General features: G+C 31.8%; 2 protein-coding genes and 1 long non-coding RNA gene across 3 annotated transcripts in view; all 3 read right to left on the reverse strand.

The window, feature by feature from the left end:
* The window catches only part of LOC105346374 (uncharacterized), a 28,605-nt gene extending 15,487 nt beyond the window's left edge, over window positions 1-13,118 (reverse strand). Inside the window, exons 1-2 of the mRNA XM_066080651.1 lie at window positions 13,026-13,118; window positions 12,864-12,925 (exon numbers count right to left, since the gene is read on the reverse strand). Coding sequence (XP_065936723.1) covers window positions 12,864-12,925; window positions 13,026-13,093 — 130 coding nt within the window. The 5' untranslated portion in view covers window positions 13,094-13,118. The remainder of the gene's footprint in view (window positions 1-12,863; window positions 12,926-13,025) is intronic.
* On the reverse strand, window positions 951-2,987 carry LOC136274179 (uncharacterized). The gene is made up of 2 exons (XM_066080653.1): window positions 2,827-2,987; window positions 951-1,898 (listed from the first exon to the last, which is right to left on the reverse strand). The coding sequence occupies exons 1-2, from the start codon at window positions 2,897-2,899 to the stop codon at window positions 1,003-1,005; spliced, it is 969 nt and encodes a 322-aa protein (XP_065936725.1). The 5' UTR covers window positions 2,900-2,987; the 3' UTR covers window positions 951-1,002.
* Window positions 13,119-15,187: 2,069 nt separating the features above from the next.
* On the reverse strand, window positions 15,188-17,522 carry LOC136274180 (uncharacterized). The gene is made up of 5 exons (XR_010712498.1): window positions 17,436-17,522; window positions 17,291-17,359; window positions 17,134-17,192; window positions 15,843-15,977; window positions 15,188-15,429 (listed from the first exon to the last, which is right to left on the reverse strand). It is a non-coding gene; the product is annotated as an uncharacterized lncRNA (long non-coding RNA).

The following is a 17,522-nucleotide window of genomic DNA, read 5'->3' on the forward strand; positions in this document are numbered from 1 at the left end:
TAAAACCATGTGTTTAATATTTATTTACAAAACAGAACTTACTTCCGACGAAATTACGTTCCCACAAACAAGGAAATTTTCGCCTTACGACAAACATTGACCCCACGAATTAAAAAGATTCCACATATACTGTCTTTTTTTCAGGGACCATCTAAAAATACTAGTATATTTATCATATGAATAAGAAAGAAATTTGTCAGCACAGACCAAAAGATACTATTATAGCGCTTTTACCTCAATTTTAATATGTGATGATAAGTAATATCCATTTTTGCCTTTTATGTAAAAAATAATAAATTTTATCATGTGTTTCTAGTAAGGGTCCTCTCAACATATCTAAATGCACTTAATTTCGCTACATCTAGAATTATTACAAGTGTAAATTGGTAAAACAAATTCATTCAAAAGATAAGAAAAATATTCCTAGGGTAAGCATCCTTCTGCCTGTACACTCTGAAAGCTGTTATACAGCTTTTAAAAAAAAAAAAAAAATTCTTCAGTTTTAATCCTTATTACGTACTCATTTAGATTCTCCATTTTATCATGACGTGATCAATGCACACTATCAATTTTCGAAACAAATAATTTGAACATTTTTATTTGTATTTTGCTTATTTTGTTCAATTTAATAAATAGTTTTCGCCAAAAATTCCGAAAAGGTATGGATATTAAAAGGTACATGACCTTTATTGCAATTTTGTAGCTTTGTTAATTAATAGCCATCTAATTTACGAACATATATTAAAGACAGCACGCACTTAACACACGAATTTTTTCAGCAAAATTAAAACATTGAAGGAATAAGGAAATAACTTGTCTCATTTTTGTATTAATTGTATTAATTGAAAACCTCTTACACAAAAACCTTTATTTTTTTTTTAAACAAACATTTTCAAATCGAAGAGTCTTTAAACAACTCAATAGTTTTGTGTTAATATAATCAGCATTAACAGTCTATTGATAAGTTTTGCTCCCGGTAAAAGGTATGCATTTCGATTTTAACTATGGTATTATTGCAAAACTGTAAGGTCTTGTGCTTGACTGACCATTGTTTCCCACTCTACTTGTGTCTTCTCTTTTCCCAGGGATATCGGTGTTTATTGAGTTAACAGAATCCTCTAATGCTTCACTTAAATCGTTATTTAACAAGTTTAAATTTTCAGAAATATTAAGTTTTGATAGATTTGGCTGTGCTTCTGTTTCACTGTTTCTGCGTTCAGTTTCACTTAAATCGTTTTCTGGCAAACCCGTTTCACTTAAATCGTTTTCTGACAAACCCTCAGCCAAACTATATGGTCTGTCGTCACTCTGTGGGTCAAACTGTCTGTCAGCGGCTACAGAATGGTGTTTGATGTTTTCTGAAATGTCTTCGTCAACTTTTTTAAATTCTAATCGTTGAAAGCTGTATCTTGTTAATTGACACTGGGGTTTGTTTTTTATATTACCCATTTTGTTGATATCTGTCATCTTGTTTTTGGAAAGAGTCAAATTGTGACATTTTAAACCATCCTTCGTTTGGACTTCTTTTCCAAGTGATGGCTTGTTCATGAGGGAAACGTATTCCTCATCATTGGAGTGTGGTAGACTGAGATTCCTATCAGACCCAATGTCTGAAGATTTCACTTTCAAGTTGACGTGATCGTATTCATTTTTAATCATAGACTTTTGGTAAGTGTACTCTTTTTCTGACTTGTCATAATGTTTTTCGGAGTTACAATGATGCATGGTACATGGCGATGTGTTCATACATGCTCCGACTGTGTTGGCTCCCCCAATAAACTGGGAATATCTGATCTCAGAGTACGGACTGTCGTCTTCTTCCTGTCCACATGCCCGTGTTCTGTTAACATTAGAGAGTTCAATGTCTTCTGACTCCTGGATCAGTTCTTGTTGACGATCTACAAAAATATTGACACAACTAGCAGATTTACAGAAATGAAATTAAAAATAATTTACATATATTTTGCATTATTTTTTTCAAACAGGGTTTTGATGATTATTTATTTCTTAGTCATTAGAGAATAAAACGTATTCATGGTAACATTAAATTGATATATATGTGAGATTTAGTTTTAACGGAGATACTGTTCCTTTGTATGTACAAAAACACACCTGAGTAGAATAATGTGGTTTCATCAATATTCGTTGAATACCAATTTTCGTGGATTTCGTTTTTAAGTTGATCCATGAAATTAAATGTTCATTGAAATGCAACTTCTATTAACATTTTGTATTGATGGGGTCATTGGCCACGAATTTAAATATCCTTGAAAGTGTGATTTTCACGTTATCCACGAAAATTGATACCCTTGAATATTAATGAAACCACAGTATTTCTTTTAATTAGTATGATGATCAGAAACTTTACCCATACTGATCTACAACGATACTAAATTTATTGTTGTGACGAAATAAATAATCCGTTTGATCTAAAAGAGTGATCGTGATAATACTAAAACAGATAATGAACATCTAGCTACGCATCAATGTTAATATTTCCAGATTGATTTCGCAGCAATGTGTAGAAAGACACTTGTCTGTATATCGTATGATATGACGTCATAAGGAATTTTTAGGTCACAACGTGCATTTTTTGAAATATATCCTTACGTTACTAGTTTATTTCATTTAAACAATTATAAGACATTTAATTCTGGAACACCTTAATATTGCTGCGTATAGAGAACAAAACCAATATTTTTTTAATAGTTAAGGTTCTAAAGGTTAAATTAAGATTTAACAGCTAGAAAGTTAAATCCTGAAGTAAAACTGTTAATTGAGTTTTGAAAATTATTTAAAGAATGAAATTATATGGATTAAACCCACCTTGATTAAGGCAAGAAAGATAAACCCGTCCTATCCCTGAAAAGCGCTGAGTACCTATGAACTTCCACTTCATTTTCCTTAGATATACAGAAAATATATTTTTGTCAAGAGAATTACAAGTTATGCAACATATTTATCCTTAAACAAACTGCAAGAGGTGTGCAACAGTGTAAACTTACTGCGAGCGTATAAAAAGAATACACCCAATGATACAGAGGGAGGAAAATGAGCCAAGCAGAATAAACCCCATAGTTGACACTGGAGAGGTATGATCATCCTTGGTGTGAATGTGAGGATCCAGTCCCCTGAGCCTGGTGTCTTGATAGGTGGCCACTTTATCAGTTGCACTGGCGATTGTTGGTAGTTGGCGTAAATTGGTTGGGGTTGTTACTTGATTTATCGAAATTGTGCCAGAATTGCTGTCTAAAAGTCAAAAAGATTTATTTACAGTAGAGAGAAGTACAGAATGAAACAAATCATTTCAAACTAGCAAGGGTATGATCAGAATTTGAGTTGAAAAAACAACACAAAATTTTGTTTTTCCATTTTAATGACTTACAATACTTGAATATAAAGTACAAAATATTTCTAACGTGTTACCAAGTTGTTTTAATGTCAGCTGTGGATACGGCGCTTGAATACTTTGATATATGTAGGACTTGCTTGCGCCTCGTTTTTGTTCTTAGGATTGATATGGTTGGAAGAAAACTTCATTAATTTAGATTGTTTCTATTTTATTAAAGGCAAAAAATGAGATGGATTTATAAAAGCATTTAGTTTCGATCGCTCCTTCAATGCTACTGGGGTATATATGCCGGTCGATAAATTTACAGCTAGATTCTTCCGATCAGGCAATTAGCTTGTACGAACTTCTAAATGCATGAACTACACATTGTAATAATAAATACAAAAGCTACAATCAAAAATGAAAAAAAAATATATAATTTTTTTTAAAACCCAAAGTATCCGCACATTATCTTGAACTGATAGCGCTGCCTTACTTTGCACGCAATTAATCACGCGTGTCGTCGTACAGAGTTCATACATCTACATCATGTTGCAAACACACACATATATAAGATAAACTCAAATATATAAAAATAAGCAGCTTTATATATAAAGGAATTGCCAATATATATAAAGAATTGTGTTTATATATAAAGCTAGGTCGTGTATATATAAACAGTACTGTGATATATAAAAGCAACAGTGATAAATATATAAAGTGAACATTTTCCACTGAGTGACCTTAACTGAGTTCAGTCCAGCGTCTGCATGATAAACCCTGCCTACGGGGGAGAGGATCAGCAATGTTATGCACCCGAGGCAGGCAGTTTAAGATTCAATAGCTAACCGGCTGGTCCACTTAATTTCAAAGAATGTTTTTGAGAAGTTGTTAGAAAATGAACAAACAAATTAGTGTCAACGCCGGATTCATGGATATCCATTTTTGGAGGTTTTGATGTGCAACAGAGACTGATAAGTTTAATCAAAATTGTTGCTCATACATGCATATTAACTTCTCTAATATAAATGTGAGTTGCGTTATCTTGATACACATTTCATGTCGTCAAACTAAATAAACTAATATTAAGTACAATTTTGCTTTGTTTCTTATAATGCTATCAAATAAGTGACAATATAATTTATTAAGTTAAGGATAACTGGATACATCGTACAATCTTCATTTCAAGCCAAATCCGGTCCCCCCCCCCCCCTTTATCGATCAAATTCGCCGTCCCAATATGAAATACCTTCCGACGCCCCTGTATCAATGCTTTATACAAACTCCTTGAGGCTGGGTTTTATTTGCGCGGGGGGGGGGGGGGCAGTTTAATCTCATTATTGTTGTGTTTAGAATGGTTAATATGGGTATTTTAAATGCCAAGTCAAAATTTGAAAGTAAAAAAACTGAGTTACAAGCAAGATACAGATTTTTATATTCTTCAAAGCTCAAGTCTTGTTATATAGTTTACATGTTTGTTTTTATTGGTCAGTTTCAATCAAATGTTGGTTCTTCTGTTGATAATATTATAAATTTATTAACATTAAATTAGTTTATATTGTGTTTGCTTCGAGCCATTTTGTCAAAGAAATGATAATTCCTTACCTAATTATTTGTACAATAATATAGAAAATAAAATGTCATGTTCATCGAAGTGGAATGAAGTAAAATTAATGTTCTAGACAACTATTCTGCAAATTTGATAGAAAGTATTATTTAATGTAGAAACTTAAAAGTAGGTAAAGTATTGACAAAATATATCATCGTTTATTTACAACAGTAAACACAAGAAACAGAAAGAAAACTTGACAGAAAAAAGAATTTAGGCAGGGGTGCTGGATGCCCTCCCTTTAAATCTGACACTGACTTTTCCCAAATCCCTGCGGAATCATGTAATGTAACATTAATTAGATCGTTCAAACTAATCACTGGGATCATAATATTGCTGATCCTCTCCTCCGTAGGCAGTGTTTTCACTTTATATATTTATCGCTGTTGCTTTTATATATCACAGTACTGTTTATATATACACGACCTAGCTTTATATATATACACACAATTCTTTATATATATTGGCAATTCCTTTCTATATAAAGCTGCTTATTTTTATATATTCAAGTTTATCTTATATATATATATATATATATATATATATATATATATATATATATATATATATATATATATATATATATATATATATATATATATATATATATATATATATATATATATATATATGTGTGTGTGTGTGTTTTTATATATACAATGAATTTTGAATATAGACTTTTCTTTTTATATATCTTATGTGGCACTAACAGGCTTCTGTAAATAATAGAGATATTCATAGGTTGGAAAATTTAATCATTCTTTTCACAAAACAATGCATTCTGCAAACTAAAATGAAAACATCAAGGCTAAATGTAAAAAGCATTAAGAAATCTATAACCAGAAGACTGTTTATAGAAAAACTCTTGCTTCTGAAAAATTGTAATTATCATTTAATTGAAAAGATATATTTCAACGTTTGGAACATTTATCACCGTCTATATTCTCTCCTTAATGTCTCTGTTTCTTATTATTATTATTTCTTTTATTCTATCTTTGAATTTTTCCCTTTTTTTTTCTAAAAAGAAAACCATTTTTCACATATATTTATATACCACAATTGTTCAAATTATTTTGTAACTATTCTGAGAAGTAATGCATACATGTACATATACTTTGTATCAAAACATTGAATATATCTACCAAACAAATACGATAAATGTTAATGTATACATTGCAACATATATGTATATATGTTTATGTGCAATACCTAATCTATGGTATGTGAATATGGGAAAGTTCAATAAAAAAAAAAAACAAAAACAAAAAAAAGCATGGGTGATACTCTAGGTCTTATACATCATCTAAATCTAGGCAAGCCACTGACAAACAAGCTAATAAAAAAGACCATCAACAGTCTCGATTGAAGTCATCATTTCATAAGTTCTATCGTCAATATAACGACTATGTCAGAGGGTACAATCTTCTGCTTGGTCGTGTGCTGACTGACGTTATTCATACTAACTGTTGAGCCATTATCGATCACCGATTTGCCTACGGATTTTTCCGTTTTTCCCGAGTACACAGGATGAATGACCATCTTTAAGTTCTCCTTAAAGATAGCTTAAAGATGCTTAAAGGTAGCTTAAAGACGATCTTAAAGCCACCTTTAAGCTACCTTTAAGCTATATGTGTTGCTTAAAGATGGCTTAAAGAAAGCGTAAAGATGGCTTAAAAGCAGCTTAAAGACTATCATTAAGCCACCTTTAAGCCACCTTTAAGGACAACTTATAGGTCCTTAATGTCCAAACTTCTTTAAGCCACCTTTAAGCCACCTTTAAGCTACCTTTAAGCCACCTTTAAGCCATTAAAAAATTTTTATTTCAATATTGTGCTTAATTTTCAACAAAATGTATTAACTTTATAAAAGAAAAGGTATTAAAACGGTTTTTGTTCTAGAAAGAAAAATGAAAAAAAAACACAAAAAAAAACCGGCCACAACGAGAATTGAACCCGGGACCCTCAGTTTACTAGCATCACTACACTTCCTCTGCGCCATGGCAACTTACATACACATGAGCGTTTTTATATCCTATATATGAGTGGATATTGAATCACTGTATTGAATGTGTTTACTTGAAAAGATTTTGACAAACCATTCAGTTTGTAACAATCAATTATATCTAATTTATAAATTACATGCATGCGTGTATTTAGAATGAAATACGGAACTTGGTCTTCAGTGAACAAAAATATATTATACCTAAATGGAAACCGTTAGGTTCACTATAGTAGGCTTTCTTAGTTAATAAATTTAAACCGAGTAGATATACGTTCATCTAATTTATAGCTATAAAATTGTAAGAGAGAAAATGAAATCATTTCTTTTATGAAATGCATTGATACTATTAGGGTATTTGTTCAATCTCCCGCAATTTCCCAGTTTTCATGATCGCGGCGCCGTTCCAATATGTTTAAATATTTACATGTAATTGTATGTACATGATTTTTAAACTATCAATTCTATAACAAACAAAATTACCAATTACCGGTGACGTATTTACTGCATGTGGCAATTGCAAATGACTTGTATATACAATTGTATGATGAGCCAGGCCGGGTATATTTGACATATTTACCCTTATACATATATTTAAATAATCAACCCCTATTTATAATCACCGGTACATTAATTAATTAGCCTCAAGATTTTACTCTTACATACATGTATCGTTAATTTGTAGACGTAACATCTTTGAAACCTAGAGCTAGGAAATAATACTTTGAAAATGAATTACAAATGTAAATTAACTTTTATTCACTAGACTTATTGTATACTCGTACATACGAAGATTCAACGTCTTTAGAAACCCTGACGTGCACCTGGGCACACGACACACCTGTTGTGTATATCTTGTATATTCTGTGTTAGTTCCAGGGGTTTTCTTAAGTTGGACAAACAATAGACTTTAATTAGATATACACAAACATGCACCTGGGCACACGACACAACTGTTGTGTATATCTTGTATATTCTGTGTTAGTTCCAGGGGTTTTCTTAAGTTGGACAAACAATAGACTCTAATTAGATATACACAAACGAACAAAACTATGTCTAGACAAACAAAGCAGTAATATCCTGCCTGATATAACAAAGGCAGTTGAGGGTCTTTTCATCTTTAACATGTATCTAGCAGATCTAGAGTTAGAAATAATGAAAATTGAAAAAAAAATACAAACCTTAAACCGATTATCAAATTAAATCATGCATTTTTGGTTCATTATCTTTATTTTGTTTAATAACCGGAGGAACAGAGAGAGAGAGAGAGAGAGAGAGAGAGAGAGAGAGAGAGAGAGAGAGAGAGAGAGAGAGATTTTTTTCACCGATTAATTTATAATAGGAAACAAACATACTTTAATTAGTTTTATGCACATATTAAGATACAGAGACTGCGCTCATCCCTACAATAATGTTGAAACCCCCCAAAAATTATAAAGAATTTTATAACGGCAATCTGTGTCCATCGGAGCGGTGCTGATGATAGCGATCTGTGTTTAATGGAGCGACGATTAAAACCGCCTGGAACACACCCCCCCCTTCCTTGGAAATTATATTATCACTCGGATGACCCCCTCCCATCTCTATAAAAGAGCTTTTGCATTTAATATATGTTTTTATTGTTCAGCTTGATCAATATTGACTTAAAGGCCACTTAAAGACAGTGTAAAGGCAGTGTAAAGAGAGCGTAAATGCCATTTAAAGATGCTTAAAGATGGCTTAAAGGTGGCTTAAAGGTGGCTTAAAGAAGTTTGGACATTAAGGACCTATAAGCACTTGCTTAAAGGTGACTTAAAGGCGGCTTAAAGGTTGTATAGCCTTTAAGCTCCTTTAAGTCACCTTTAAGCCACCTTTAAGGACTTGCTTAAAGATGGTTTTTCGCCCTGTGGTACGACAAAGAGCACACGGCAGGTTTGACAGGTCAGCAGAGGATGCTTACTCCTTCATGATTTCTGATCCTACCTCTTTAGTAGAGGTGCATGTTTGCTTCGCTCGTGTATTTTTTTTTTTAGACTTTTGATTAGAAACACTTTGTTATCGCCACATTTCATTTTTAGCTCACCTGAACCGAAGGTTCAAGTGAGCTTTTCTGTTCACCCGTTGTCCGTCGTCCGTCCGTCCGTCCGTCTGTCTGTCTGTCTGTCCGTCCGTCTGTAAACTTTTCACATTTTCAACTTCTTCTCAAAAACCACTGGGCCAAATTTAACCAAATTTGGTACAAAGCATCCTTATGGAAAGGGGATTATAAATTGTTAAAATAAAGGGCACAGCCCTTTTCAAAAGGGAGATAATTGCGAAACAGTGAGTATAGGGTGCATGTCTTTAAAAATCTTCTTCTCAAGAACCACTGCACCAGAAATGCCAATATTTACACAAAAGCTTGTATATATAGTGAAGATTCTAAATTGTAAAAATCGTGACCCTCGGACCAAAACTGGGGCCCCAGGCGGGGTTCAAAGTTTAACATAGAAATACATAGGAAAATGTTTAAAAAATCTTCTTCTCAAGAACCACTGCACCAGAAATGCCAATATTTACACAAAAGCTTGTATATATAGTGAAGATTCTAAATTGTAAAAATCGTGACCCTCGGACCAAAACTGGGGCCCCAGGCGGGGTTCAAAGTTTAACATATATAGAAATACATAGGAAAATGTTTAAAAAATCTTCTTCTCAAGAACCACTGCACCAGAAATGCCAATATTTACACAAAAGCTTGTATGTATAATGAAGATTCTAAATTGTAAAAATCGTGACCCTCAAACCAAAACTGGGGCCCCAGGCGGGGTTCAAAGTTTAACATAGAAATACATAGGAAAATGTTTAAAAAATCTTCTTCTCAAGAACCACTGCACCAGAAATGCCAATATTTACACATACGCTTGTATATATAGTGAAGATTCTAAATTGTAAAAATCGTGACCCTCGGACCAAAACTGGGGCCCCAGGCGGGGATCAAAATTTAACATAGAACTACATATGAAAAATGTTTAAAAATTTTCTTCTCAAGAACCACTTCACCAAAAATGCCAATACATACACAAAAGGTTGTATATATAGTGAAGATTGTAAAAATCGTGACCCCCGAACAAAAGTGGGGCCCCAGGAGGGGTTTAGATTTTAACATATATAGGAAAATGTTTTAAAATCTTCTCAAGAACCATCGTGCAACTGTTTGGGATATTACTATGCATACATGTACATCCTTAAATAATGTAGATTAAAAAAATTGTAACTCCCGGACAATTGATGCGCACCAAGAGGGGTTCAAAATTTAAACATTTTAAAAAACAAAGGAAAAGTTTAAAAATTTTCTTCTCAAGAACTACAATGTTTTAGTTAGTGGAATATCTATGCATGCATCCTTGGCTTATGTAGATTCCTAATTCGTAAAATCGTGACCCCCGGACCAATAATGGGGCCCCAAGATGGGGTCAAAGTTTATTATAGAAATATAAAGGTAACAGGTTAAAAAATCTTCTTCTCGAGAACTACAATGCTACAATTTGCTACAATTACTATCATGCATACAACCTTGGATAATGAAGGTTCGACAGTTTTAAAATAGTGACCCCTGAACTAATACTAGGGACCCAAGATGGGTTTAAAGTTAAATGTAGAAGTACCGGTATATATGGAAAATGTTTTAAAATCTTCTTTTCGAGAACTACAATGCATCAATTTGTCAGATAACTACGTAAGCACCCTCAAATAGTGTAGATTCGAAATTATAAAAGCCGTGACCTCAATCTAATACTGGGGCCCTAAGAGGTGTTCAAAGTTTAGCATAGAAATATAGAGGGAAAATGTTGAAAAATCTTTTTCTAGGGAACTATAATGCTTCAGCTTGTGAGATAATTATGCAAGCATCCTTAAATAATGTAGATTCCAAATAATTAAAACTTTAGCACTGGACTAATACTGTGGCCCCAAAAGGGGTTCAAAGTTTAACATAAATAGATATATTGAAAATGTTTTTAAAAAGTTCTTCTCGAGAACTATAATGCTACAGTTTGTGAGATTACTATGCAAGGATCCTCAAATTATGTAAACTTTAATGTAGTGGAACCAAGAGTTATCTTTCTTAATGTTCTGTACAGTCTGAGAGTTATTCCTCTTGAAGTGGAACTCTTCTACGTTCAGTTTTTCAGGTTGTGTACGTGCGGTCCCACCGCAGTGCTACACATTTTCATTCCTATGTTACTATTTATGTTGTTCAAGCCAACCATAAACCTCGGACCATTACTGGGTCCCCAGAAAGGGGTTCAATGATTAAAATAGAAAAAGCATATGCTACGAAATGTAATGTTACAAGGAACTGCTGTTCAGGTGAGCAATGTGGCCCATGGGCCTCTTGTTGAGTAACATGACAGTAGTGTGACACAAAAGAAAAATAGCGCATTTTTATAAATTCTTGTCAGCTTTTATTACATTAAAGAATTTCTAATGTTGGTTCCAGCTTGTTTTTCAGTATTCTTTTTCTATTAAGAAACAAATATGCCCCCCCCCCCCCCCCCGGACAAAAATTATGAGAGTCATTTACACAACAGAGTTGCGAGTTCTTAATCTCACTTGAAACTTGATATTTAAAGTTTCATCCATCCCTTAGCAAAACCTTCACGTAAAATTTCATTACTTTTTGCTCAAATTGTAATCATGCTCCTTTTTTATGAATTGTAATTAAATCTACGCAAAGGGGCCTACATTTTAATATTCTACTTGAAATTAATGACTTGTTTTGTTAACAGAAAAAGCATATTAATAATTGTTCTTTGTAAGATTTCAAATCGATTGCCAAATCAATTAGGATTATTTATTAATAACATATGTTAAATGATTTGCGATTGAATAATTTCCTAATGTTCATTTTAAACTTTTTTAGATCACATATGCTTGTATAAAGTAGAGAAAGCGATTCAATAAACAAAACAAAAAAGTACCAATGGTCGTAGTACAGCCAGTCGCGTGATGACACTCCAAGGCGTCACACTCGCAGGAAGATTTACACAGACGTCCATAATACCCAGAAGGACAAGATGATTTACAATTCCAGCCAAAGCGTCCGTAAGGACACTCTGTAAAAATCAAACAAAGTTAAATGATACACGGTGTAAAAATAATAATTGCAACAAAGAAGCTTACTTAAAGACACTATTATCTATTATCTCTATCATATAATTGAGTACACTGGTCCTGGTTTCAATGTTATATTATCGAGACTATGTAAATTTTATTGATTTTCTGTAACAACCTTAAACATTAATGATATGACATAATCAGGAAAAATTCTATAGATTTTTTCGTGTAGACTGAAATTTAAAATTATAAAATATTATTTTTCAATATTCGTTTGTAATGGGCCATTTTATTGCCTGAATCATTAAGATTTAAACTTTTTTTGATAGCGTCATAATGGCTTGCGTTAGATGTGTATTCTGAATTCATTAGAATTCATGAAATTCAATTTTCATTGTATTTGTGGGTAACTTTCCTAAACGCATTTACATCCATGAAAAAACAAATTTAGAAAGAAGTATGTTTTGACAGAATCTCAAAACCGAGGGATCCACGAAATAACATTCCCACACATAAGCAAAAAACCCCACAATCCACGAAAATTGGCACCTACAAATTTAAATAATGATTCTTCAGTATTTCAAAACGCTAGTCTTCACATTAAATTTTTGTACATATTGTTACTGTTTAAAGGCATGAGGCAAACTCATCCTAATTTGTGTTCTTGGTGATAGAGAATTGATTCCAACGATTATTAAATTTAATGTCTACATGATTTATTCCATCATAAACAGGTTTGAACAGATTGAGTTGATACCTTTAAAATCTTATGCGGTTTAAAGATTAAAAGGCCATATTGCAATGATATAATATAAAAATTAGTATAACTAACCATCACCATCTACTTACCAATACAGCTGTTGTTAACTTCATTGAGGTATTGGTTGACGCAACACGAATTGGACGATAACCTTTATGGTAAAAGACTTGTGAAAGTAGTTAACATTTTAAATGGAAGCTATTTTCAAAGTATTTAAACATATTAACAAGATAAAAATAGCTGATGCTTACTTGTTGCACTCCAAGTTTTCCTCAGTATATCGAATAAACAAGAACAAATTGACGAAACACAACATCATCCTACAGAAAATTAAACTTTTAGCTTTCATTGCTCTCAAAAACATAGTTTAAAAACAAGGTTCTAAATATCAAATACCTTTAAAACACAGTGTACAGTATTTCCTATGTCAAACGGCTGGACGCTGTGAATCAAATTAAACTAAAGCACATCAAACTTTATGCTGAACAGGAAGAAAATAAAAGCCTTTATGACTTGGGAAATAGATTGACAAAATAAATTCAGTTAGTGATATAATAAAAGAGCTAATTAAAATTGAAGTATAGATGTCCGTTTAGTTTTTGATATTTTTACATTCTAATCTATTAATTCATACTGTTGGTTATCATATTAGTTAATTTGTATCCAATTTTTGAACTATCGGGTCACATGCTATTAGTTGATGAGTTAGAAAAGTTATTTTTGCTGTTTTTTTCTCAACAGTCTACATGAACATTAATTGGTGTGTAAGCGTTCTACTATCTATAAATCAAAGGGACGGCCAGGCTTCTATAATAACTTTGATATGATATGAGCATGTTTTATCGTCATAAAGATATAATTTGTCTCAGCTGTTTTCAAAAATTTACATTAAAAAAGAGAAACTAGGATGTTAAGCATTAACACCTGTTTATGAAATTTAAAATATGTGTTAGTATTTTCAAATTGTTTGGTCAATACAAGAAACGTGTATGAATTTGTAATGCACAGAGCTATGATTTGGTCTCATTCACACAAGAAGGTCATAAAAGTTTTGCAGCATTCTTACTTTTTAAGAGAATTTTTGATGTACCAGATAGTAAAAATTTATTTGAACCCGGATGAATTTCTAAGAATTTTAAGGAGATAATGATAAAGCACAAAAAATACCTAGTTATTATAGAAGCCTGGCCGTTAATTTACAAATATGCCCCCCCCCGGACAAAAATTATGAGAGTCATTTACAAAACAGAGTTGCGAGTTCTTAATCTCACTTGAAACTTGATATTTGTAAATTAACATTATGTTTTTGTGTGTTAACGTCAAATCATGTTTTTTTTTTAATATCATCAATTTATTAGCAACCAATGCTTATCAACCCAAAAAATAAACAAAAGACATGATAAGTGTTTCAATGTTAATTACACCTTTTATACTTTTTATCAAAAGAAATCAAGAAAAAGGTTCATCCACGGTATATTTCCTTATTCTTTGTTATTCATAAACTACTTTAAGAAACTTTTTAAAAAATCCTTTCACCAAACTAATTCAATTTAAGTTGAATAAAACATGCATGTAAAGTGTGGACAGATGTCTTTGAAACGATTGAATTTAAGATAAAAATCTGATTGATTTTGTTTGTTTAACTAATAATTACTTATCTTAACAAGTTTATTTAAGGACATCAGACTCATATATATATATATATATATATATATATATATATATATATATATATATATATATATATATATATATATATATATATATATATATATATATATATATATGTTCAATAAAAAATAGATGTGGCACAAACATCTACAAAATAACTGCATTAATCACAGTGGGTCGGATACTCTTCTTGTCCTGGTAGAAAATTGTGACCCCTTATAATCCACCTCTGTCCGCCAATTTTACATAGAAAAATAAATACGTTGCAAAAATGGTCACCTATAATGAAACACATAATCAATTGACAAATTATTAAAATCATCATATTCTTTCAAAAAACATTTATACATCCGATTAAGATATTTTTATGTGCTTCAACTGCCTGATTTGATGCATTTTCAAACGAAACATAAGTCTATATAACCGCTTCCTCGTTTTTAACACAACGGCGATTAAAAGGTATTTTGGTATCACTTAGCATCGAAAACAGATTAACATACATACGTTCAATTACCATGTGAAGAGGTTACATTTCAGTGTCCCAGTGTTTTTGTGTAATCGAATCTCACTTGTTAAATTGGATAACGATTAAAATCGCTCTGTTTTACTCAATCAAAAATGTAGTTGACACTTGAGCGTTAAACAACCTAGTCTTAATAAATTTAATAAATATGATACGAATGTTTAAAATAATCAAACTCACTCTATATTTCTAGTAAAAATCAATATTTATGAGGTATATTCTTATAACAAAGCGAGATTTGTCTTGCTGTTTATATACTGGTGTGTATTATTACTGTATCCGATCAAACTTTCATAAAATGTATCTATCTTCACAGCATATATAGACTAAAAGCCTTCACATTATAACATTAAGTTTACCTTGCGTATGCTTTTGTTTAGCGTTAGTAGTCAGTATATTCATGAAGAGGTTAACTGCAGGCTCTATTTCTAATCCTTCTCGTGGTTGAACATTTGTTGTTCCTTGTGTAATTGAAAACAAAATTGTCTTAATGACCAAAAAAAAGGAAACTGAAATGTAATCGGTAGGCGTCAATAACACCCCCTCATTCAAAATCACTTAGCCAAATGGACACTATTTTGTACAAAAACGTACAACTCATGTGAGGTTCATATATTCGAGGTGCATTTTTGCAGCTTGCCAAAGAGTCCTGAGAAGTAACAGTTAATTTAATATTCAATAAAGCTTGTTGTTGTTTTTGTTAATTTTAAGAATGCATCAATTTAATCGTGCTATTCAGCAAATAAGAGAATAGACGAAAAACCCTCACAAAGGAAAAAAATCTGTCTAATTAGTCAATTGTATTCAATGATCATTCAATGGTGAAATAATTTTTTAAAGAATACCATCACCATTAAAAATGGTGAAAATGTACCGTCTGTCGTAATACAGCCAGTCACGTGATGACACTCCGAGACGTCACACTCACAGATAGATCTACACAGCCGTCCATAGTATCCAGGGGGGCAGGATTGTTTACAGTTAATTCCAAAGCTTCCGTAGGGACATTCTGTGAAGTTGAGAACATGAATAACAAATGAGTTACATGAGTAACATGTGGCACAAACACAGAAGGTCACGTTTACTATTCCAACCATAGGGAATTCGGAGGACACATTAAATTTATAAGTAAAAATGAATGATGCACACAATTGAACGTCTTTAAAATATTTCAAACAGGGGTTTAAAATTGTTGGGATTAGGCATGTATGACAGAACCAAAATTTGAAAAAGAAATTAGTTAATTATGACTTTTTTATCATTATAGAAATAAAGATATCTAGAGACAATATAAGCATCATTACTACACGGCTTTTGAGGATATAAGAAATTCATGCATTGCAATTCCATATACCTTAAAACTAATAAGTTGAAAAAATAATTAATGTAAAGCAAATGAAACATATGTGATTAACAGTGTTTTTGTTGACCTTGTGTTTTTCATTACAATAAATATGACAAAACTGCTATCAAGATGTGCAATATTGCAGCAAAACAGCTGAAGTAAAGATACTTCCTTCCAAAAACGGACTATATTATTTAGCTATTTACACCAGTCATTGGAATTATGTGAGTTATATTGATTGCTAGTAATTAATTAACGTCTTCCATCTTCAGCGAAAGATCATATTGTTTTTCTATTATTTCTTTTTCCTCAATATTATATTTTTTATTTAGATAACCATTCGTAATTTATCAGTCATGTTTTACTTAATTTTGATGTCTTTTTATGGAATAATTAGTTTTGGTTATGTTTATACTCATCCTCTTTCATTTGAGAAAGATTACTTTTGTTTTAGAAGTATCTATATTGTTCTTACATTTTCGATCAAAATGTTTTTACAAGAGTTCTCCAAAATCATTAGAACTAGATATTTTTGGCAAGATAGAGTGATAACTGTAGATGTGCACTCCAATTGTAGATTTAAATCATTGTTTTAATTGAATGTGAATTGAAGTATAAGGAATGAATTCAATATCTTCATGATAACTCTCATAAACAGTTTCGAATTGATTCCTATATTATTTAATACTGTTTTAAGTTTGAAAGCCAGATTATAACTGATAAAAGTTGAAATAATTACTGCAAATACATGATAAAGAGTGGATTGAGTGACTTAAAAAAAAACCCAGCCAAGTATAAGTAGCCAGCATCATCCACTTACCACTACAGCTGTTGTTAACTTCATTTAGGTATTCGTTTACGCAGCAAGGAGAAAATAATCTGGATGGTAAAAGTGTATGTTAGACTTGCTATTTTGATAAAGTTATTCAAAAAGTATTTCAAAAAGCATTTACAAGTTATAATTAGCTAATGCTTACTTGATGCACTCCGAGTTTTCCTTAGTATGTCGGATGAACAAGAACAAAGTGAAGTAATACAAAATCATCCTACAGAAAATTAAACTTTTAGTTTTTATTGTTTTGAAATACGTGGCTCAAAAACAAAGTTCTACATATCAGATACCTTATAATCACAGCTCGCCTTATTTCTATAGTAAATCAGTTGGACACAATGAGTTGAATTAAACCAATGCATGCCAAGCAATGTAGT

This window comes from Magallana gigas, chromosome 3, assembly GCF_963853765.1.
Source record: "Magallana gigas chromosome 3, xbMagGiga1.1, whole genome shotgun sequence".
Taxonomy (NCBI): domain Eukaryota; kingdom Metazoa; phylum Mollusca; class Bivalvia; order Ostreida; family Ostreidae; genus Magallana; species Magallana gigas.